Below are 23,992 nucleotides of genomic sequence, written 5' to 3'. Positions count from 1 at the left end.
AAAACGGGACAGGCGTGAATTTTATTGTTATTGACTATAATGCCATGAGATGACCCCGTTCGTAGCTGCCACATCAGGGGAAGCCATTTAAATTCATGAAGTTCTCAGGATACATATGCAGTGTGTAGGGGCAGCTTGTTGTCTGATGAAGACGTGGATTGGAGACGGAGGCCTTACAGTCCTTTAAGATGGTGATAAATAACACGACAGAGCTGCAGTCTGGCATGGAAATCAAAAGCATGGATTTCTGCTCCGGCCAAATTCCCAGAACAGCCAGAAAGTCACTTCAGACCCTCTGAAGTCTGTGAGAAATCAGGCCTTATGGGTAAACAGACGGCACAGGTTTGTATGCCGCTACAGCTCCTTCTGGACTACAGAGAAAAATACATAATTATAGAATTGGTAATGCGAAGTCCACATTCCTTTAATTTATTCCACAACTTTCTAATATGTGTGAAAAAAAATCAAGTTGAGATTTTAGTTGACACATACACAATTATATGCAGTATAATGTGCAGTGAAATGCGTTGTTGTCTAGTTCCAGACAGTAAACAGAGGACACAGGTATCAGGGACACAGGTATCAGAAACAGAGGCATCAAGGACACAGGTACCAGGGGCACAGGTATCAGAGACACAGGTATCAGAAACAGAGGCATCAAGGACACAGGTATCAGAGACAGAGGCATCAGGGACACAGGTATCAGAGACACAGGCATCAGGGACACAGGTATCAGGGAGACAGGGATCAGAGACACAGGTATCAAGGACATAGGTATCAGCGACACAGGTGTCAGGGACACAGGCGTCAGTGACACAGGGATCAGGGAAACAAGTATCAAGGACATAGGTATCAAGGACACAGGCATCAGGGACACAGGGATCATGGACACAGGTATTAAGAAGACACTAGTATAAAGAGAAATGACATTACACATTAAAGAATAAACACAAGTAAGACTGGGCTGTTCCTGCAATGGGCTGTAATCCCATCCTGTGTTTTGCCCAGCCTTGTGTCCTCTGCTGCCTGGGCTCCCTTAGCCTGCCGTTAGCCCCCAATATCAGGGCTCATGCTACCTACACTCTAAAAGGCATGGTGACACTGGCCTGCCATTTACCCTTTCTGCACCAGTAGGATTATGCATTTCTGTACAAATATTGAAAAGTTGCTCCACGTGGCAAATGAGGCTGTTGTTTACCTTCATAAACGCCTGAGGAAACCCAAAACCTGGACAGCTTGCCTCAGAGTCCTGGATGGGATTGTGTGGGCTGGGATTCCTTCCTCCTGATGTGGTCCCTAAAAGCCCCCGCTTAGACACACACCGGAGCCGCTTAATGAACATTTCCCCCCCACGCTGTCTTTTTTTGTTCTCCCTGGAGGGGGCTTTCCTTGTTATTGGTGCCGCCTTGCGAGGTTTTGGCTGGTGCTGGGGGAAGCTGGATTTCATGACAGCTGTCAGGGTCTTTTCTGTGCTGTGGAATCATTCCAACAGGGGGCAGCCGGCCCCCCGCGAGCTATCAAGCTACAGTGCTTCCCTCTGCCTAGAAACTGAAACCAATTATCTGAATGTGCAGTTTTGCTGGGGATGAATAGTGTGTTTTGAGGAGTCTGCATTAACCCTGCTGTACCACATCGATTAGGGTCTCTGCCCAATGAAAGGAATGAGCCCAGAAACGCTGCTTTAAATTCTGTGCTTCTTGTCTATATCTCCTCTCTCTCCACTTCAATCTACTGCCATAATGAGGCTATTAAGGCCCTTCGACTTGCTGTCCCACACCATTGTTTTTCAGAAGCTGTAATAGCTGGATGCCTTAGGAATCGGCCCCGCACTGCACGCACCTCCCCCCGGTTTGATAGTCACTGTGCAGGTATGGGATTTTTCATTTTTTATTCTTCCAGGGAATGAAAGGAAACAGGGAGGCAAAGGTAATGCGCTATGTTTGTGTTCCATCCGTCTGCCAGCATGTCAAGACTCATCAGGGAAAACGGTGAGGTGAGGACGACGGACCGCTTTTCCCTTTTTTTTTTTTTCTTTTTTTTTTTTTGAACCAATCCTGTTAAAAGAATTGGACTTTTGACCAAAGGCTGCTAGGGAGAAAAGAACTCCAGGGGGTCGCTGTGGTACCCTTGGGCAAAGTAGCCTGAATTGCTACAATAGAGATAGCCAATAAAGATAACCAATAGAGATAGCCTATAGCGATAGCTGGATAGAGGGTGAATAACAGAGGAATAAAAGCAGGTACAAAACAACGGATGGGAAGCAAGTCAACCAGCTGTAAGGGACAGAAAAAGGAATGGAGGTACTGCTTAGTCCAGGCTTACTGTGTTTTCTGGCCAATTTTGGCATTAAAAATATTGAGCGTGGCAGATGTCAGGCTGGCAGGGGGGCGGGGTCTAATCCCCTTGGGTTCCACAGCAGGATATGTAGATGGGGTCCTGTGTGGCCGTTGTTTTTAGGTATCCCATCTGGTTTTAATCCCCAGAAGGAGAGCTAGGGTCTGTCACCATGGGTTCGAAGGGAAGCCACAGCTGTGCCCCCCTGCTGGCAGAGCTGGATCAGTTGATGAAGACAAGAAGCTAACAAACTAAATATGGACACTGAATATTTCATCCTATAGTTTCACATCATTCCTTGAAAATAACAGTCATAGGGCCAAATCTGGTGTGTGGCTCAGAAGCTCAGGACCTGGTGTCTCTGTTCAGAAGGTTACAGGTTCAAACTGTACAGCTGGCAAAGTAATTTCAGTGTTGGGTCCCTCCCCAAGGCCCTCAACCCCCCCCCCCCCTACCCCACCAACTATGCTTTCTCAGTTGTATGCCACTTGGGATAGAAGCAATTGTTAAAGAAATAGTATGTAATTTCTCGTAATGGACTGGCGTCCCCTCTAGGGGGTGCCCTGCCTTGCATAAAATGGATGGATGGATAATTGAAATATAAAACTGGTAATTTAGAAGCAGAGTTGGACATTTCAGGTCCAGAAAGTAAAAATCCAAACCAGGATTTTGTTTCAACCAACCAGTTGTATTCAGTGACTGTGACTCTTTATACTCAACTGGTTGGTTGAAACGAAATCCTGGTTTGGATTTTTACTTTCTGGACCTGAAATATCCGCTTCTGATTAGAAGTATTAAATAAAAGTGTAGGTTCCAAAACTGAACTCTGCATAACAAACCAAGCTGCTGATACATTTTCAGTACTAAAAACTGCTACCGTACAGAAACCTTGTTAAACTTTTCAAATATATACAAGTAAAAGCACTCATAGAAACGCTTATCTCTTGGGACTAGAATGACAGGCAGACAATCAAAGATAAAAAAAACAAGCTTTTGAAAGGCGTTGTTTTTACAGACTGTCCACGCCTAAATGCTAATAATGTTTCAGTTGACTGAAGGGCATGTTAGCACTTTGCTAAAGAGTCACAGGTGCCCTGGGGTGTTCAGGCAAACAATGCCCTCTGCAGAGGCTGGATTTGTGTCCTGATCCGAGCTGAGTGGCCCCGTTTTGTAAAACGGAAGATAAAAATCTGTCATTCTGCCGTGAAAATCTTCAGCGGTGCCAGTGCGCGCTAGCATCCCTTTACAGAAGGACAAAGGCTGTGCAGACAAATAAAGCTGAATGAAGGGGCTGGCAGAGCTGAGTGTCGCAGTGCAGAATGTTATTACAGTGCGTTAAGTGGAACATAAACAAGGAACCCTTTGTGGTGCAAGAAACCTCCCCAAACGTAAACCTCAGTTGCGTTCCACTCGTTTGTTTGCCGCAAACGGCCGAGCATGAAACGAATCCCATTCCCGTCCCATTCTCGAGACGACGGGGATTTAATTCCATATGGATACAATTAAATAAAAGGACGTGATTAGGATTAATACCATTGTCACGGGGAAACGGCTTGTTGGAACAATGCGCTTCCACCCACGTGATTTGAAATTTCACACACAGCAGATGAAAAGATGCTTGTGTGAGTCTCCCTGACACTTTTATTGAGAGAGAAAAACAACACAAAGCAGAAACGACTGAGCAGAAATGACTGAGACTGAATGATGAAGCTGGTACCCCTCCCCCTACACACACTTAAGTATCAGTTTCATTTATAGGGGCCTGTCTGGTCAGATCATCCTCGATGCTTCCTGCTGATCTGTGCTCTTATTGTCTCGCTCGCCCCAGGACATCAGCTGCCTGGCTCTGCCGAGGGAAATGGAGATACCTCAACAGGGAAACCGGCAGATACATCGCAGTGGTAAAGCAACCTGGGCTTTGCTTGTTCGAAACCCACACCAGGCTCTGCTGGTCACGAGCGAGTTGGTAGGCAAACATGTTTTAGATCTGAAAGTGTTGCCACCGCTCTTGGAAAGCCATACAACATTAACGATGAAGAAACGCGTCCTTAGAAAATGGCTTTGTGAGTTTGTTGCTGTCATGAGTAATTCTTTAAACGGGGGGTTTAACCTGAATTTCGGTAACATATACTGATTCATTAACAGATATTATAGTGAACTTTGCAAGGCACGTTGGATATCAGGATCTGTTACAAAATAATGCCAATTATAATGCAGCAGGATTCTAAGATTGATAAGCTGGATACAGTGGTGAGGCCATCAGGGGCCACTTATATTTTTGGGGGTGGCCACACTGCATCGTATCTATTCCATGGTTCTGTTTAGAAAATAAAACAGTGCATATTTTGTTTTTATTATTTTAATGTGGGGTGATGACAGGGGTCGCCATAGTGACCCGGGTCTCCCCTTAGACCCGGCCCGGCCTGCATGCTGAGCGCAGTGTGTTCGGCTTGGCTGCCCCGCACTTCTCCTCTGGTCTCTCTGACTCCCACTGTATCCCCACCTTCGGATTCATCCTCACTCTTGTCACGGACGCCACTAACTCGTGCTATTAGAACTCCGTCTCAGCCCCCACTGCCCCGGGCTCATCCTGATCAAGCTGCGCTCCTGGGAAATCGACGTTCAAGCCTTTCAAAAAGAATTTAGCCCAAATAAACACTGCTCAGTATTATGGGCTCTTAGGTTTATTTATCAGTAAGACTTGCTCAATATTATGGCCAATCATCTTTTTTTTTATGAAATGTTTATGTAGAAGCATTTTGGGAGTTTCGTTAAAAATGAGAAAAAGAATAAGGTTCGAGTTAAACATTCAGTTGTATGCACACGGCATACACACAAAGACATGATGTATTCTACTTACTGCAACCTGTTCACCTATTAATTAACTAACAGAGTTGGGTAATTCAGGTCCAGAGAGTAAAAGTCCAGACCAAGATTTTGTTTCAACCAACGAGTTGAGCATAAAGAATCACAGTCACATAGTACTCAACTGGTTGGTTGAAACAAAATCTTGGTCTGGACTTTTACTCTCTGGACCTGAATTACCCAACACTGTTAACTAGCCTATTAATGTAGGATCATTTTGCTTGAGAAAATAATGATGTTTCCTACTCACGGACCACTGGGTTCCTTCCACCAAAGAATCAATTCACTGAAGCAACATGTTTTCAGTTGCCACTACGTCTCATTACCGAGGAAAAAAATATAAATCAGAGAGGAGACCCGAGTGAAAATGGCACTTTAATTCATAATGATGAAACACTTTTGTCATTATCACATTTAACGTGAAAGGCACTCATTTTGCTGCTATTCTGTGGCATTGAGGATAATTGCACGCCAACATAATTATTATGATATCATACTGTATGTGAATAGGGCTGTTGCCATTTCAAGAAAAGATTAAGAAAGGAAACTCCCCTGTCTTTTTCCTCAAGAGAACACACTTGGTATAATGACTAGTGGACAACAAGCTCTTCAACAAGCTTCTAGTCAAACAACTTGCGCCACATCGCCCATTCCGCAAAATCAACGTTGCCAAACGCAAAACCACCAATCACACCTTACATTTTTGTGTAATACTTTTCAATTGCCAGCACCATAATTCAAAAAAGTAACTGCAAAATATTTGAATACACCAACCACACAATCAGATAAAGAACAGCGGCACAGTCAGAAATCATATTAACATGAAGCTGTCATTTTATTGTAATGAAGTTATGAAAACAGCCAAACCAATTATACTCACAAATGGAATTAGCAAAGTTAAAATACTTATTTAATTGGATTTCTTTTTCAACTTTCTGTAAAATAAACCTTTTAATCAATACGTGTGTTGGCATTTTGTCACAACTCATAACACGGGAAAAAGAGAAACAGTGGAAAACAAGAATTTCCATAATAACTGGTCAGAGCCTTCAGTATCCCACAACGCCAGCTGGCTCTACAAATAACAATTAGTTTAAGTCTGACACTGAAAATCATCTCCTCCACTGCCACCCACACATTAAAGGATGGTTCTAGAAAATGGGCCGTTATCTAGTTGAGTGGATATTGGAAATTCCAAATATCTAAAGTGGTGTAACGGTATGAACAGAAATACTAGATTCCCAGCCCAGTTTATAAAGCTAAAAGAGGTCCAGGGAACATACTCCCTCAAAAATGCTTTTCTAAGTATTAAAGATCTAAACAGGTCTAAAAATGTTTAAGTAGAAAATCACTGCAGAGTTTTTTTTTATGAGCTGATTACTGTGATGCTGGTAATAGATAATTAGGGTTTAGAAACCCAGAGCGATCAATAGCAATTGGGCTGAAGCAGGACCTTTCGTAAACCACCATCTGAAATGGGAAATTCCCCCGAGGGCACTTTCTCATTATAAACTACAGTAAGCGATAGACTATCTGAGGCTAATGAGCTCAATTAAAAACATTTAAACATCACCCCTGGTCAGCAGGCGACTGACGTACAGGAATTTGTTTACACCTCATTTTCAGATGGATGAATGGATGAGTGTTGGAGCAAAGGGGTAAAGAGGCTCTGCTTTCAGTGTAAGGTAATATAGGTTTTATTATTATTATTATTATTATTATTATTATCATTATTATTACAGTGCCAAGGCATTGTCAGTGTAATTACTGCATATTTTGGTCATGTGATCAGCATATATGCATAATGAAGACTTTGACCATGGGATGCTGTGCAATACGGCAGAAGTCGATAAGGATCTGAGAATTAATAACCTACAACACGGCCTTGGATTGCATTTGCATGCTTGATTGGGTTTCTGCTTCATGATGGGTGCATTGGAATTGGATAACTAAAAATTTGAATATGCCAACCTCTCCAAGGAATTTGCCCATGTTACTTGCTTCAATGGGCAACACTAGTGGCTTCACAGTGAAACATTCAGCGATGCAGAACGATGTTTCTTGGCTTCAGACACCTGGCGTCAGTGTCAAAAGAGCACAGCCATTTGATTTTCCCGTGCTGATGCTACGAGCGCTCTCCGCTCCCCCGTGTGTCAATAAACAGCAGCGGTTGCTACCGCACCACATTTGAATAGCAGATTCTGCAACCGTCCAATAGCAGGGAGGCACACGAGGAAGCGCACCTATCAGTGGAAAAGAGCTCGACATTTTCTTTGCTTACCTCGATTCGTTTGCCCTGGCAAATGCTTGTTTTCACGCCGCATGCTTTAGTTAAGTTCAACAGCTCACTGATTTAGGCTGAAATATTGGCCACAGTAAATGAGCTAGGAACGCCAACAGAAAAACAATGAGCCATTTTTGTTTCATTTATTTTCAAAATGAAAGATTAGAGGAATCTGTCACCCTCCCTGCATTACACACCCACAAATTACACACACACACAGACACACACAGAAAATCTGTCTTCGCCTTAAAATTCTCCTTTCCAGATTTATTCTGTAGCACAACTGATGAAATTCTGAGGCCAAGCCACTGAATTGAATTAGTAAAACAAATCAATTTACAACCAATTGAATTTTAAATTTCACGATCAAATCCTCTAGCAAGTGGAATTCAATTTTTTTAATTATTCCTTTCTGTGCATCAAGTGCAGCTTCAAAGGCATGGCCAAATGTGGGTTTGATCAAGATGTGAACCAACATTTAAAGGGCTTGAGCTTGATCAGTGGGCCACCATTTAAACTCATGGGTTTTCAGCTACAGACATCCATGACTCTGCACAACTCACTAAAAACAATTAATGGCACCAATTGAATCTATTTCCATGTGTTGCTTGCAAGATAATAGGGCAAGGCTATTCAAATCCCAGTCCTTAAGGGCAGAGCCCTGCTGATTTTCCAGCCTTCCTTTACCTGTGAGCCAGGCATGAAGCCTCTGTAGCCAATCAGAATCAGTAACTATTACACTAACTGCCTGGGAGAACTGAAAACAAGGCCTGGATTTGGAATTGAGTGTCAGATCTGAAGAGCCATGTTATAGGGTAACAACTACTTCAGGGGTGGCAAATCTTATCCAGAAAGGGCTGCTGTGTGTGTGGGTTTTCGCTGCAGCTCCCTAATTAGATTACTAATTAGAGGACTGATTGGCTGAAGAGTCCTCACACCTGGGTTTGAACAGCTGAGCTAAAGGTTAACCTAAAACCTGCATAAACACCGGCCCTTTGCAGATAAGATTGGCCAATGCTGAACTACTTTGTTGATCTTTTATCCATGGCAATTATATTAACATTTTATTAAGGAGACACATTTTAAGAGTACAGGGGGAAAGACTCTCAGAAACAATTGGGGGTTAAGGATCTTGCTGAAGGACCCCCCCAGTAAAGTAATTCAGCCACTGCTGGGATTAGAACCAACAACCTTCCCTTCACAAGCACAGGGCTCTAACAGGAGGAGCCACCCATATCCTTGGCTACTGTTTGGACTAGTTGCTTCCTCATGTCCATCTATCTAGGTACCTCGTCAACACAAAGACACTGTATTTTGTTTGTATTTCTGTAAGTTTGCATTTTGCATGTTTGTATTTTTTGCAAGCTTGTATTTTGAGTGTTTGTATTTTTGCATGCTATAATTCAGCATTTGTTAAGAAATCCATAAAAATAACAACAATAAAAGCCAAGAAAGCTGAAGGGGGAAACAATTAGTTGTTTTTTTCTTTAATTTATCCTATCTAAGGCTGAAAAATGATTTCCAGACATGTTAGATTACAGTTAAATGGTTAATATTAACCTGCTTAGGAGTGCAATAAAAATCAAACACTTGCCTATGTTAATTGCAGTGATAAAAGCACCACACCACTGGCGTTTAACTTCGGGGCGGGACATTACATGCCTTATCTTGTTTTTCTTTAGCTTCCCCAAATTTGCCCCTCAAGCTGCTGTCTCCAGTTCACAAACCCCCAGACAGGCTGGGTGTGAGAACAATGAGGAGACACAGTAGCAGGTAGGTGGGATCCGTGAGAGGGGCGGGGCTCTGGGAAGGGGGGGAGGGGTGAGCCGATGAGGCGCTGGAGTCAGAGAAAATAAGGGGGGGAGGGTCCAGGTTTAAAAGGAGGCTGAATATGTCTCAAGGGGGGTGAAACAATCACCTCCTAAATAGCTAAATGTTAAAGGCAAATAAAAGGTAGAGCAGGGTGGAGTGCTGGGGGGTGCAGTGGTTGGCTATTTAGCACTGATACCCGACACCAGTGGGACTTGGGTTCGCATCCCCACCATGCCTCAGTATGTGTGGAGTTTGCATGTTCTCCCCATGTCAGCATGACATTTTCCCCCACGTTCCAAAAACATGCTGTGAATCGGAGTTATGAAATTGTCTGTGTGTATTCCCTGTGGTGCCTTACGCCCATAGCTTCAGGGAAAGGCTCCAGGCCCTGAATAGGACAAGCCAGCACCGAAAATGGATGTACAGCTTGTTTTAATCATCCCACGTTGGCAGCACTGGGGAGGCCAGGCGGTGGAGATCCAAAGTGAGCGTGGAGGCTAAGGCGAGAAGGTGCTGGATCACCATCTGCTCACACACACTCTGCAAGAACCAGGGCCAGTCTAGCCCAACCCCCCCAGGCCAGAGGGCTGTCCTGCAAACATGTATGATTGCCCCCTCCCCACCCCCATCACAGGCCCCCCCCATTTACAGGAGAGCGGGAGGCGTGGATGTGAAAGAACTGGACTCCTGTCCAAATGGCAGCAAGCATCTGTTTCCAAACTCACTGCCTCCTGCATCCAGCACTCCTACAAGAAAGTAACATGGACATCAGCCGCCTGCACTACCACGTACCACCATGAATCCATGAATCATACAAGCATTTCTACAGTATATTCAAAGGCGTAATGTCACTTTCCAGCTCTTGTGTCACCGTGTTGACCATCACACTTCGTGTTAGTATATTTGAGTAGAGATGAGTGCTTTGGAGCACCATGAAATGCAGTCTTCCTGAGCTTTGAATGGCACCCCACGGCAAAGAAATCATGAGAATGTCCTCCGCAGACGAAGCTCCAGAGTGATTTGCAACAAACAGGTGCAACCCCATCTTCCGCAGTTCACCTCAGAATTCACGATCTTTAAAATATTTACGGCACAGGCTCCATAATTCAGATCCCTGCTGAGAATCCAGAGTATCTGGCTCCAGAACAGCAGAAATAGTGACTGTGTGTTGCCTGCACTGATTAGTTTTTGCCATCTTGATGAACACCGAGATCCTGACTGCAGCCTCCCTGAACTTTCTCTGCAACAAAAACGTGGGAAGAAAAAGATCGATTCGCATTTTCTGTGACACAGAGTTCCACAGCTTCACAGGTAGCAGCTTCTGCGGCAGATCCACAGCTAGTTGTAATATACTGTAGTTGTTTCACTGTACATTACTCGGAATTAAAGGAGCGCAGAATCCGTAATTATATTTATACATAAAGGTCGTGTTTCACTGTGAGTGGATGCATGGGTGGGTGTTTATATGCATGTGCCTGCAAATAGCACGTTAACCATATGTGATGACAGTCTAGCATCATCAAAGATTTAGAACTTATAGCTTTAATAAGTAACTGACAAAACTCCACGCTGTCACTTGCATTTATGCAAAGGCAAACATCGAAAAGTAACGAGATTCATTAGCCCAAGCAAAACATTCACACGTATTTAGCTTAGAAAACAATTGCGGGAACAAACACGCATTATTTCAATTAATAAGCTGTGATGTTGTTGTTCGTGCAGCAGCCTGTGTGTTTTGCGTGTGATTGACTGCAATGCACTTCTATAGTGGGAAGTTCATACATTTTTAATTGACTTCAGAGTATGTAACAGTCGCAGTGTCGTATTCATAGCGGTTTTTCATACTGTTAGACAATGACTGAAAACAATAACCTATCTATCTATTCAATTAAACATTGAATCAAAGGGGGAAAGGGCATATGGCGGCAACACATGAACGTCTTGATTGAATTACATGAAGGGGTGTGGCCTGTTTTGCGTCATCTATTGTTGACAGGCTGACAGAATACACCACTGCCGTGAACTAACGACACGTGATATGCGATACGAGAAAAGAAAATACTAGGCTTTTCCTGTTGCTTATTAATAACTTCGTCGGGATGATTTAATTTAAGAGTTTAAATGGGTGGGAAAATCAGAAAGTAAAGTGAAAGCAGAGGTGGAAAGCTCAGACCAGAAAGTAGTAAAAATCCAAACCAAGATTTTGTTTCAACCAACCAGTTGAGTACTCTGTGACTGTGACTTGTCAAACTCAACTGGCCAGTTGAAATAAAACCTTGGTCTGGATTTGTACTTTCTGGGTTTGGACGTTCCAGCTCTGAGTGATGGGCCTTATATTACTGCAATACTAGCATTAATTAGGTGCATCTTTAATCTGGCCTTCTGGAGGATTCCAGTTATCAAGTGGAATCATTGTTAGATGAGATGTTGGGTCACTGATGCTTGAAGAAGGGTGGTGTCTCTTTAGTCAAAAGGCATTAAGCTTCTCTTGCCCCTGTGTCTTTGAGGTGGCTGGGGTGTCGAAGCAGACCTCTCTGTTAAGCAAATTGCAACTGATATTCTTAGCGTTGCGAACAGTACAATGGAATAAAGGTAAGGGTGAGAGTTAGAATGTGCAAATTGTGCCAATGCTTTGAGCTTTGCCTGAGCTACGGCAGGAAGATAATAATCCGAAAGAACATTTTATGAGACAACTGTGAAGGCTGCAACAATAAGGTCTTATTATTATTATTATTATTATTATTATTATTATTATATATATATATATATATATATATATATATATATATATATATATATATATATATATATATATATCACGCTGTTCCATATTCCTTATGGCACTATTTTGAAAGCGACTTTAAAAGGTGCTTAATTTCATCTCTGAAAAGTGTGTGATATTAATTGAAATGTGTGTTATTTCCTATTTCTTTACGCTGGCAGTCCTTCCGTTCCTGGTTTCCCCAAAGCCATTAATACATCACCTTCTAACATATACCTTTATTTTGCAGGCATATCCCATTGCAGTGGAGGTGCAGAATGAACATTATTAACATTAACATGCCGCTGCAGTTTGCCGCCTGATCAGGAGAGACATTCACAGTGACGTATCCCTTTCAAAATAAATACATATGTGCAGAATATTTTTGCACCTGCTGCCAGATAGTTTTGATATTAACCCACGCAATCTAGACTTTAATCGTCCCGTTTTGAACATTCCTGTATAATATCTATGATTTTTGTCCCGTTATCTAGTATGTGTTTGTCTGACACTGTCAAAAAAAAAAAAGTTCTATTAACCTGACAAATGATTTGTTTTAGTTAGTGGCATATTTCAGGGGCTGCAAATCAATTTTTTATGAGTATATGATTTAACATACTGCCAAAAATGTTGACGATATGGAAAAGCTCACAAACGGGGCTGTCAGGGGCTAATCCTCTCTGTCTGATCTTTACTCTCTGAGCTCGACATCAGTGCCCCACCCCCCACCCCCCACCCAAACTCAGCCACCAGAGGAGGGGGAGGGGATTCCTGTTTTAATTAGACCAGTCTACCTTTAGCCTCCTGGATTCATGTGCACCGCGTTCTCTCTCTAATCAAAGGGACTGTCTAAGGAGTTTGTTTGTGTTTCTCTCCCAGCCGGAATACGGCGGGATGACGTGCAGCCTTCAGCGGCGGTAACACATGCACTTTGTTGTCTTGGGATGCTGCTCCCCTTTCGCTCTCCCTCCCTATCAGACCTGGGCTCGTTTTGTCGGCACGCCGTTGGCCCTCATCTGACATCCCCTCAGTGAATTAGAGCGCCAGGGTTATTTGGTTCGCTGCTGCGAAAGAGGTGGAGGTCGACTGTATGCCGTCCAAGTGTTTTTTGACTCTCAGAATTGGCACCTTCCCGAGTCTCCGCGCCTGCTCCCCTTTCAGCGTCCAGCTTGACAGGGGCTTTGATTCTGAATGTTTACACGCAGGCGCTGCCCGGCCCCTCGGAACCCGAGCTCACGTCCCCCAGGCTCCGCGGCTGAGCTCCGCGTTCTGATGTTCCTCAGACAGGCCCCATCGACCGCGATGAGCAATTAGAAGCCCAAATCACATGCTACCGTGGCCTGTTCGCCGTATCCTACCTGCTCTATTCTCTAAGCATCAGTCAGACCCGACGCTGGTGTAGACAGCAGGTAAAGAGCGAGCAGAAGCATTCTGTCAGCTGGTGTTACAGAGGCCAGTGAAAGATGCTGCTGGAATGCAACCAGATTCTCTTTGAGCTGAAAAATCCAGCGTGGGCTGGCTACTCTCTCCCAAAGAAGAGGCATATGGAATGTTCCTAAATCTCTTTTAATTTCATATTAGTTTTAGTCCAAATTAAACTACTTCCCAAGTGTTTTGATAGAGAAAAACAACGAAATAATTTCTGAAGTATTATAGCTCCATTAGTTTATATTTCTAGTTTCACACATGGTAAATTTCCTATAAAAAACAACAACAAAAATTTAAGAGGCGTCTTGGTATCTCTTAGAATTAAACTATTATGTAATATTGTTTAATTTTTCTGGTAGTTGATGTTTAAACTGTTTCTCTGCTAGAGACCTTGGTTGGTTATTTAGTGTCCAAGTACAGTTTTGTTATCACACATGTACGCACAAAAACAGGTGTCATTTCAAATAGCACATTGCCGTCTTTGTGTTAGTACAATACACAATATGAAACTGGTAACCAAAGAGTAAAGTACAAATACCACCACCCGGTGACTTGCATAGCATTGCATGGGGAAGCGATACGAGCATTTCTACAGATATGCGAAGCGAGCGCTCCCAAATCTTTCCCCGGATCGCGCGTTCTGACTGCTGGCCGCTTTAAAGCGAATGATCCGGAACAGCCGCTCCGGCCGGTGAGTAGCAGCGGACTTGGCGAGCCGCTGACGGCAGAGGGAGCCTGGCGTCCCTTCAAAGACGGCGAGAGGCTTGGAGCGCCGGCGCCGCTCGCCTCGCGGACGGGGCTGCGCTGACGTCATGGGCTCGCTCGCCGCTCGCGGAGAAACAAAGTATCAGGGAGAGCGCGGCGCCGAGCATGGAGCGCGCCGGTCTGCGGGAATAAGCGGAGCGGCCGGCCAGTTTTTACAACTTTAAAAAACTCTGCGGACAAACATGGATACGGCGCTCCTTCGCTCCCTGCTGATCCTCCTGCCGATCTGCGGCGCGAGGTCCCAGTTCACGGCAGGTAAGTTGAACTTTGCGGAACGTGTGAAGAACGTCGGGGAAAGTTGGCCTCAGATGGGTGAATAAAAAGTTGTCTCATAGGGATGTGCGATTTTAAACAAAAAATACGTTTAATTACATTTCCGTTTAAACATTTGTCTTTTTTTAATGCGATCTGAGCTTAGGTTGTGTCCTTTCCCTTAAGGAAGAGCAAACCGTAACTGCCGAGTACCGGTGGGGGAGGAAACTTGTTTTAAGCTACATTTTAGTTGCAGGTAAAAACGCAAAACCAGGATATGGTTTCGTTCCAGCAGTCTTACTAACACAGGACGTAATCGGATCACTCTTTTCACGGACGTGCTTGCCGTTTGGACACCGTTTACAAAAACGGCAAATGGAAAGGGGAAAAAACCTATAATATTAAGGAGATTTTCTTTCCGAAAGTAGTCTTTAAGACTGAGTCGAACTTACGCAAACACAATGGCTTAAAACAAACACTGCTGTGCAATATTATAACTTTGGAAAAAGATCCAGCGATGGGCTGGTAATAGGACTTGCTGATCAAACGTTTATATCTTATGGAATTATGGAATGCCACACAGTTTACTTTTGCTAAACCTTAACCAAATTGTTAGTTTTATTAAATATTTAAATATGCAGCCTAAAATGCATCTAGAAATAATTCTAGTGAACTTTTCTCGCTTGAATTTGATTAATTTAACAATCAGGTACAACTTCTTCAGTTACTATCTCTGGGTGTGATATGGATACACCTATTTGCTTAGTATTTTTGCTACTAGAGTTGTAAATGTAGGCCTACAAAACAGACCCTGTCATTAAATCTTAAATTTACGCCGCTGGTTTCAGTGCAGTGTGGGGAAAATATTTGTTTCAGGAGAGAAAATGTTACGCTAAATAGCCTATGGTTTCTAGAGTTTGCGTCCGAGATTATATTAAGTGTTTTGTAAACAACGCATGCATCAAAGTGGTCATTATTTTACTAATATTTTTGTAAACATATCAGTCATTTCCTGCCGTCTCTACTGACTGACTGATATTGGTAAATCGATATTTTCAGTAGTAATCCGCCGCCACTTCGGTGTAACAGTCAACCCCCTTCTTCACCACAACCCCCGCTGTTTTAGGAATGTTTCATTATCATCCGCCTAACCTCTAAATGTGACTTTCTACCAATCTCCTTTAAAAGGTAAAGGCCGTAAAAAAATATTTACTGTCTTTAAACGAGTTTTTTTTTTTTCTTTCTTTCTTTTTTTTTTTTAAAGAAAAAACCAAATGCCGTCACGTTGGGCGTTTTACCTCATACGTTTTCTTTGTAACAATGTCGTGTGAGATGAAGGGTGGAGTCATGTGATCTGAAGGTATTTAACATGGTAGCGTAGAAAGAGCAGAGGAACAAAACGTTTAACCAAAGCATCCACGGATTTTCTTCAATGTACATGTTAATCAAAAATCGCTTGGGATCAATAATTGCTACAACTACCAAAAGTACAAAATAATGTAAATCACATTTTGTAATGTAATATAATTGACCACGTATGTATTACCTTTAATAAGCAGAGAAGTTAACTATTGTCTAACCTCTAAACCTGGGTATTAGAATGCAGACTGAGACTGGTTTCAAATCTGAATCATCTTCCGCTCCAGATGAGCACCAGTTTCTACACATCTGCTGGAATGTATCTAACATCATCAGATTAATTCACCACCAGGGGAAAAAGTATGAAATACAGCTGTCTATATAATTGCTAGATAATTAATCAGAAAGTCTTAACCGTGGACTAATTACATTAGTGTAATCAAAAGCACAAAATGACAAATGGCAAATTACGCATTTTGGAGGTTGATTAGCAAATGGTGTAATTATGCTTGTGGTATTGTGGAAAATTGCAGGGAAGATTCCTGTATGTTTTCAGCTGTGTTCTTAATTTAAGAACCAAATAAGCAGGATGATCCACTGTCATTTTCTGGTACCTCCGGACAAGGTGCAAATATGAATCTGCATGAGCTCTTCCAGTTTTCCCTGTAGCTTCAGCTCTTGAATGAGGTAATAGTGTTTTTGTTTTTTTGTACTTTTTTGTTTTGGACAGTAGGTGGCGTAGTGCTTAAAGCGGTGACCCAAAGACCGGGTGCTTGCAAGGCTCATTCATTTGCCAGTGCCCTGGTCTCTCCAAGTTGCACATTAAACTGCAAGAGAGAACACATTTCTTTTTATAAGCTAATTTCTGTAGTATAATTATGTATGTGTGTGTATGAATGTACCCCGTGTGACCAGTTTAACAACTTGGACTTCTTTCTTCTACATGCCTTTAGTCAAAAAGAAAAATTAAAACTCTCTGTGTTTATACTTTAAGCAGATGGAGTTCAAACAGCCTGCAATTTCTTTAAAAGTGAAATTGGAATTAATGTACTCTTTGGGGATGTCCATTGAAAATTAAGTTGTTGCCTTGGCAATGGAGTGACTGGCCAGACTGCTGATATGTAAAGGAAACCTTTTTTTTGGATTTGGATTTTAAGTTTATAAAATTAAACTATTTTCTGTTTTTTTTTTTTTTTTTTTTTTTTTTTTTTTTTTTTTTTGAAGTAAGCATTTAAATAGTTTTATTTAAGTTCCGCATTGAAAATAAGCTTGAATGAACCTTGCCTACAGATATTAACATATAATTTGATTGGCCAAAATAAATAAACGGTTGGTGAACATTATGCCCATCGAGAGTAAAAATTCGGATTTTTTTTAGTAGAATCACTGTCCGAAGCAGTTGTTCTATTGGCGATTTGATTTATTGCATGCATTTACAGCAAATCCTTTTCAGATGATCATACTTATTCACTCGATGAATCAGTGACTATGATTAACCAATCGGAAACGCGGGCCCCGTTACTGACTGCGCGTACCCGAGGGGACACGCGCTGCCACCGACACGACGGCGCAGCCGCAGTTCCGCTCCGAGTCGCCTCGGAACGACCGGGTCGTTCGCGGGCAAAGCCGCCCGAGAGGCTCGTCCGGAGTTCAGACGCCTCAAATCACACCGTGCTCCGGTATAATTAAGCTGGAGGGAACGGGCTGTGGCGCAGCACCCCGCGGTCCCATACAGGCCACGGTCTGGTGAGCACGGCGGTGCGCAGGGGAAGACCGGGGCTCACCGCACTGAAGTTGCTGACGCGACAGTGTTGCCTGCGTCTTTGTTTTATTGCGAATTGGGCAGGAGAAGTTGCTTATCTCAGTATGTGCAAAGGGGGTCCTCCATGTGTTGTTTTTTCCCCCCTCCCCACGTTCTTGACAAATCTGTTTGTAGCCTGCCATGTAGTAATTTAAAGTTGCCAAAAAATACGCGTGATAAATCAATATCTGAAACGTCAAGTGTTTTTTTTTTTTTTTTGTACAGCTATAGTCTTTTAATTTCGTTCCTCAAAATATAGCAAGCACTGCATAATTCTCCCCTGGGTTTAATTCAGAAGTGCATTGTACATGTTTTTTTTTTTCCAGCTTGTTACCATTTTAAGATACTTTCGGAAAAGTAAAAAAAAAAAATATATATATGTTAAATGTTAAAAAGTGAACATTTATGTTAGGATCCAACTACTAGAAGGTCAGAGGGAATGAAGGGTAACATTTACATTGGGGTAAATGGCCTGTTTATCTTTGGCTGATTTGAAAGAGGGCCGTTCTCTTTAACGGAATGAGAGGATCTATTCAGCCTTGTCGGTCTCGGTCTGCAAGTCGTGTGCGCTTGCCCTTCCCCCTTCCCTTGGCTACTCCGTGGAAGCGTGTGTCAGGCTTGCATTTGTGCCAGCGAGGGCCACGTCGAAGTCCCTTGGAGCCTCTTCTCCTGGTGCCAAGGATGGGTGTTGATGCTCTGTTGGGCACACAGGCTTGGTGTAGCGTCCCTCACGCCCACTCGCTGCCGGGGGTGGGGGTCGTCTCCCCCCCCCCGCCCCCCCAGTACTGGTCACTGCGCATGCCTCATGCGTCTCTGCAGTAACTGTGATCTCCAGACGATTTCCCCCACTGCCCCATAAGCTCCTTTTTAAGAGCTGACTGGGCGTTACTGTTGATAAGAGACGGCAAAATCTCTTACGCGTGCTTTTTGCTGGAGGGCTGTTTAAATTTAAAAAGTTGTTGTATGGTATGAAATCATAAATTGCAAGCCGAAGTGAAAACAGGCTGACTGCTATTGCCTTTCGAGACCGTAACTGCCAACGAAAACCGAAGTTGAGGCTCTGTTTGCTGAACTGGGGATGTAACCCACTTATGATTGGGTGGCTGGAGAAACGTCAAGACCTCCAGAACGCATATGTCCAGTTAAAGAAATTGGAGTCTCTGTCTTCCCCCTGTGGTGGTCGTGGTTTTACTACCTTCCACGTTTCACCTGCTCTTGCATCCCTCCGCCCCCATACCCCCCGCCCCACCCTTGGCCTCCTTAGACTTCTTACTCGTCACCCTGTTCGGCATCACCGCTGTCTAGCGTTTTGCTGAGAATCGGGGTACGATGGAACTGAGTGGCTCACAGTCTGTCTTCTGTGCCTCTGCCTGAGCGTTTTGGCTGGTAGGAGGATTTGTGCGGATTGTGGTAGGTTGCTGATATTTCCATGTGCTAAAGATAGCGCTGTAACAGAACAAGCAGTCTACATGTGGCTTTGGGGCTAATGGTATGATAGGATATATCCATCCACCCATCCATCCATCCATCCATCCATCCATCCACCTACCTTCTAAATACTTGTCTGGGTCATGGAGTCTGTACCAGGCAGCACATGCCTGTGTTTGTGTAGGATATAGATCTTGTCACGTAGAGCATATTTTGTAATAGCAGTTTACATTCATTTGCACAGTGGGTTGAATGAAGATGCCTGCAATGTGGTCATACAGGTAGCTGGAAAAATACTAACTGCGTGCACTGTAAACTGGTCGGTACTCGGGTTACTCGGGTAATACTCATAGTTGTTGCATAATATGTGGTCGTAAAATATGTTAGAAAAGTTGTCTGTCTGCTGCTGGGAGGAGTTCATTGTTAAAAACTGTCCCGATACCATTTGACCTCATTTTTTTATGGGAGTGTGTGTATGTGTTTCCCCCTCCCCTCAGTCCCTCAAGTGGTATTGGTTGTGTTAACTAGTTCTACCAGCTGTAATCTTGATGCAGTTGAAAGCCTACGACCTAAATCCATTTCACCACGGAGATATTGTCATATTGGAGTCCTGCACTGGCTGTATCTTCTGTTACTTATTTTTTATTTTTTCCTCTCCCAGCTGCCCTTATTCTGTTCCTCGATTTTTTTTATTTTTTTTGCATTTGCTCAGCTGGGGACCCCCCCCCCCCCCCATGCATCGTGGTTGAACACCCAGACAAGTTGAGGTCTTTTGACCCCTCTTAGGTGGTGCGGGGGACGCTCCGAGGCGGTTTGCTCAGGTGTGAGTCCGGAACCACGGCGTGCCCTTAAGCTCACCCTGAGAACGTCTACCTGTCCCCTTCTGTCTTTTGTGCCTGTGCTCCCCTGAAGAGAAACTCGCCCACTGAGTGACTTTCTGTTTTTCCTACTTTTACCAAGTTCCTTTTTTTTCTCCATGGTAGCAGCAGCGTTCTGTCGTGAAGCCTGAATTCTAATAGCGAAGCCGCCTTGGGTCTCTCCCTCCTGGTTCAGTTCCCACCCACTGTTTATGGGCTGTCGCTTAGTGGCCACTGTGAAGTACAAAGAGCTGGAGCACATCTTAAACCAGGCAGAATTTTTCACTTGGGTGTAAACAAAGGATGGGTGTCTTCATCTGAGAACTCTCCGCATTCACCTCGCGCACCGAGGCTGCCTCTGGCTGGTGCCTCTCACCAAACAGTACCTTAGCTGGCCGTCTGTCTTAGTCAGGCCCAGGTCTAAGATCAAAGACTGTTGCGATGGATGCTGATTTACCCGACTTAGCTTCAATTTACCTTTTGATGGGTTCCCTTTGATATTTTAAGAGCCATGTGTATCCTGTTGAAATACTAATTATAAAAGCATTATGTTCTAACAAATTAAGTTAACTAATTTAACTGTGATCTTCTGCTCAATCAATTTTGTGATTATTGTTGCTGAACTGCTTGTAGTTTGTGTGCATGGGGGTTGTATTGCTTGTGGACATTTACATTTTTTTTTTTTGATATGCAAAATTGTACGAGGGATTGTAGAGTGACTAGAAAACTACTGATTTACACTGATGGGATGTTTAAAATGCCAATATTCAAATCAATGTTCTTACCGGAGATAAGATTTCAAGACTTGGATCTCTCCGAACAATGGAATTTCTTGCAGTTCAAACCTGCTTTCAAGTTCTAACGTACCTTGATCTTGTAAATCTGCACGCCCTGGTGTGTTTCCATTGGGAAACTTTCTTATTTTCCATCATGGCTCCTCAACAACATGCCTGGCTCTGAGACAAATTTCTTTCTTCTACAACAGAAGTCCCCTGCATGGCTGGTAGCAGTGTGCACGTTCTATTACCGTAGCCGTGTCTTCTTCAGGCAAACTTTTCTTTTTACTGACCATTTTAAATGTAAATTTGTCTGTGTGCCGTTATCTTTTAGCAGGCGTGGCTAGGAAGGGTTAAATTTTTTTTTTTCTTTTTTGCTAGAAGTTCTCATGAAGAATTGTGTTCTCAAGGATTGTTATATCATGTGTTGTCAATGGGAGCCTCCTTTCAGAGCTGGGATTGGGAGTAAGCAAACCCAGATGCTTTATGGTAAGCTCACTTAAGGAACATGCAGAAAGACCAGCCCCTCCTGAAAGGCCCTCCTCATACCTTCTGTAAAACACTCAAGCTTTTCCATTCTCAGGGTCACTGAGAGCCCCTCCCTACATGTGGAGCCTGTTAGTCACGGCTATCTGTGTTCCAGATGGGTTTAAGGGGGTCATCTGGACAAAATGGCAGTGATGGATAATGTGTGCCGGGAAACTAGGTGTTTATTTTCATCGGTGTACTTGGACAGTTTAAAAAAAAATAAAAAATTGTTTTCCCGCAAGCGGTCTAAAGAGTGACTAGTTACATGGGGAACGCGAATCACCGGGTCTTACGATTTCACGGTGGGGGGGGGTTGGGAGTCGCCCCTGTAACTTCCCTTATTCCAGCAGAATGTCGTGCTGAACGGTGTCTACATGTAAACCTTTCAGTCGGGAGAGCTGCTCTCTGAAATCTGCAGGATGACGAATTCCGTGTCATCGAATGCACGACAGCTCATTGATATTCAGGACGGACTTAGGGAGCATAGTTCTGCTCTTGTTTGGCGGCGACATCATTTACAACCAGCTGAGAGCTTTGATAGGGTCAAGTTAACTCCAGCAGGTTAACATTCTTTAATGGCCGTCAGCTTCTAACAAAGAAATTGGATCACTGACAAAAGTCTATGTGAAGGTTAATCAGTGGGAATTTTGCTAAGGAATAGTGCAATCTGATTACTAAGTCTGATATATTCAGCCTGCCGGACCATGACTGTCTTGCTTAATGCAATATTTTTGTTCTTTTGTGAGGTATTGCACCTCATTATTGGAAATGTAATCCTGAAAAACAAAACATGCATCTTATTCTCTATCTTTAATTGCTAGTCAAGGAAAAGCTATGGTGCTCAATTTATCAAATTCAAATTTTGTTACTTTAGGCATAAAGTGGAACACAGATTACCATTAACTCTCTTGTTGCCTGATCATGTGATTAACTGTGTACAGACAGGCAGTGGTGAGGTCTGCGCTTTTCACGGGTAGGTAAGTGGGAATGCACCGTGTTAAATGTCTAGAGGATGGTATGTTTCGTCAAAGTTCAGGGAAGTGGTGTTTCAGGCTCTTGGCATTTCCACTCGAGTATCCACCTTCCATTAGAATTGGCGACCATTTTGCTTGCAAGTGTCATTAGGAAAATCATTCACCATTCACTGGCTCAGCCTCCCCTGATTACTTTACACTAGATTAATCAGGAAATTGTCCTTTGCTCATTCACTGTATGGGCAGTTTTGACCTTGAAGTGAAATTAGTGTCCCAGTTGTCTGATTTATGTTAAATGTACACAGAAAACCTGCAGCAAAATTCATAGTGAGCATTGACTCCTGACTTCAGAATTGTTCCCCTGTGCGTCACATGTCATGACGCTGTCTTCCTGACTAAACACGCACTTTGGTTTAGCCAAGCTGTCTGGCTCATTGCAAGGTTCATCGCCGACCTGTATCCCTGGCCCCGCACCAGCGTTACTCAGCTCCTGGATTTGCCAGTTCCCGGATCATCCGGACCTTTGAGGCGGGCTGCCTCTATAAACAAAGTTGCCCTTCAGATGGGACACCATCCATAGCACAAAGCCACCATTGTCCAAGGCGAAACTTGCACAGAACGGAAGTCGGGAATCGTAGGTCTCGCTCATTTGCAAATGCTCGGCCGATTCCCTTTCGATTCATGGGCTGGTGGAATCTGGGAAGTAGACCTTCCTTGCCCCCTGGGCCTCACGTTTCCCGTGTTATTTCTGTCTGTGATGCTTTTGCCATCCCAAAGAAAACATGTTTTGCTTTGATGAGCGTGTCATGGCAGGATGACTCCGGATGAGTCAGTCTGTGGCCTCTCGCGGTTCCATCTCCCGTTTCATCTGCGTACTTTTCCCGGCACAGGTATATGACTGAATAACGTCGGCAGTGTGTCGGTCACGTGAGGCCTAATTTCGCCTCTGACTGAGAGAGGTGTGGGGGCGAGATATTCATCTAACCAGAGCACTTCCGTCTCTCCTGGAAGACTGGCTTGTTTTCGCTTGGTCTTGGGGGGCGAGGGGGGTACATGATACTCTGGGGTCATAATTCAACTTGAGCTGGATTGGAAGAACGTCTCAGTGCCTCAGTTCAGCTGTAGGTTCCTCCTAAGCATTTTGACAGTTGCACGACTAACTTGATAAGCCAATACTCTTGGCTCACACGGCAAAAACATTTCAAGGTAGTTGTGTGTTGGAGTTTTTACATATTAGTTCCCGAGTGTTACCAGCTATGGTTGTTGGTGTAACTTCAGTTTTACTGCATACGAGTAGGTCTTTTCTTCAGGAGGTTTGCAGTGTGCTATTTTGTATGCTTGTGCTGTGCTGGTGAAGGGTACATGACTTGGCTACACAGACTTTGCTTTAATTTTTAGATTATAGACTGGTTGCTCTGTCACGCTGTCTTAATGAGGTGGCTGTCTGGTGTGTACGCGCGATGTGAGGTGACAGAATCTTCCAGCATGAGACCAGTGGCCAGGCGCAAGGGTCTTGAACTCCGCTGATGTGTTGTCGTCGTTTGGCTCTGTCGAGGGCTGTTAGCCTGGATATTTTGATTGATATACCCCTCCCCCAGTCCACCCCCTCCTAAAAAAAGAAAGTCTCCAGCTTGATGCATCGCAAAATTATTTTAACTAATGTGACGAAAGGGGCTTCTATGCCCTTGCTGAAGGGAGAAGATGTTGTAGTGAGATGTAATGCCTCTCGTCAAGCACAACTCTGAATCTGGGAGAATCGCTGGCAGCC

At 43.7% G+C, this 23,992-nt stretch overlaps 1 protein-coding gene across 14 annotated transcripts in view; it reads left to right on the top strand.

Moving 5' to 3' along the window:
- The first annotated feature begins 14,173 nt into the window (after positions 1-14,173).
- The window catches only part of ptprk (protein tyrosine phosphatase receptor type K), a 122,207-nt gene continuing 112,388 nt past the window's right edge, over positions 14,174-23,992 (top strand). For 3 of the 14 annotated variants that reach the window (XM_023797137.2, XM_023797135.2, XM_023797134.2), the window contains exon 1: positions 14,174-14,504. In XM_023797137.2, the coding sequence (XP_023652905.1) occupies positions 14,432-14,504 (73 nt within the window). In that variant the 5' untranslated portion in view covers positions 14,174-14,431. The remainder of the gene's footprint in view (positions 14,505-23,992) is intronic. The other 11 variants (XM_023797139.2, XM_072703081.1, XM_023797145.2 and 8 more) reach the window with 7 other exon arrangements.

The sequence above is a fragment of the Paramormyrops kingsleyae genome, chromosome 19, assembly GCF_048594095.1.
Source record: "Paramormyrops kingsleyae isolate MSU_618 chromosome 19, PKINGS_0.4, whole genome shotgun sequence".
NCBI lineage: Eukaryota > Metazoa > Chordata > Actinopteri > Osteoglossiformes > Mormyridae > Paramormyrops > Paramormyrops kingsleyae.
This window is presented reverse-complemented; position numbering and strand designations above follow the sequence as displayed.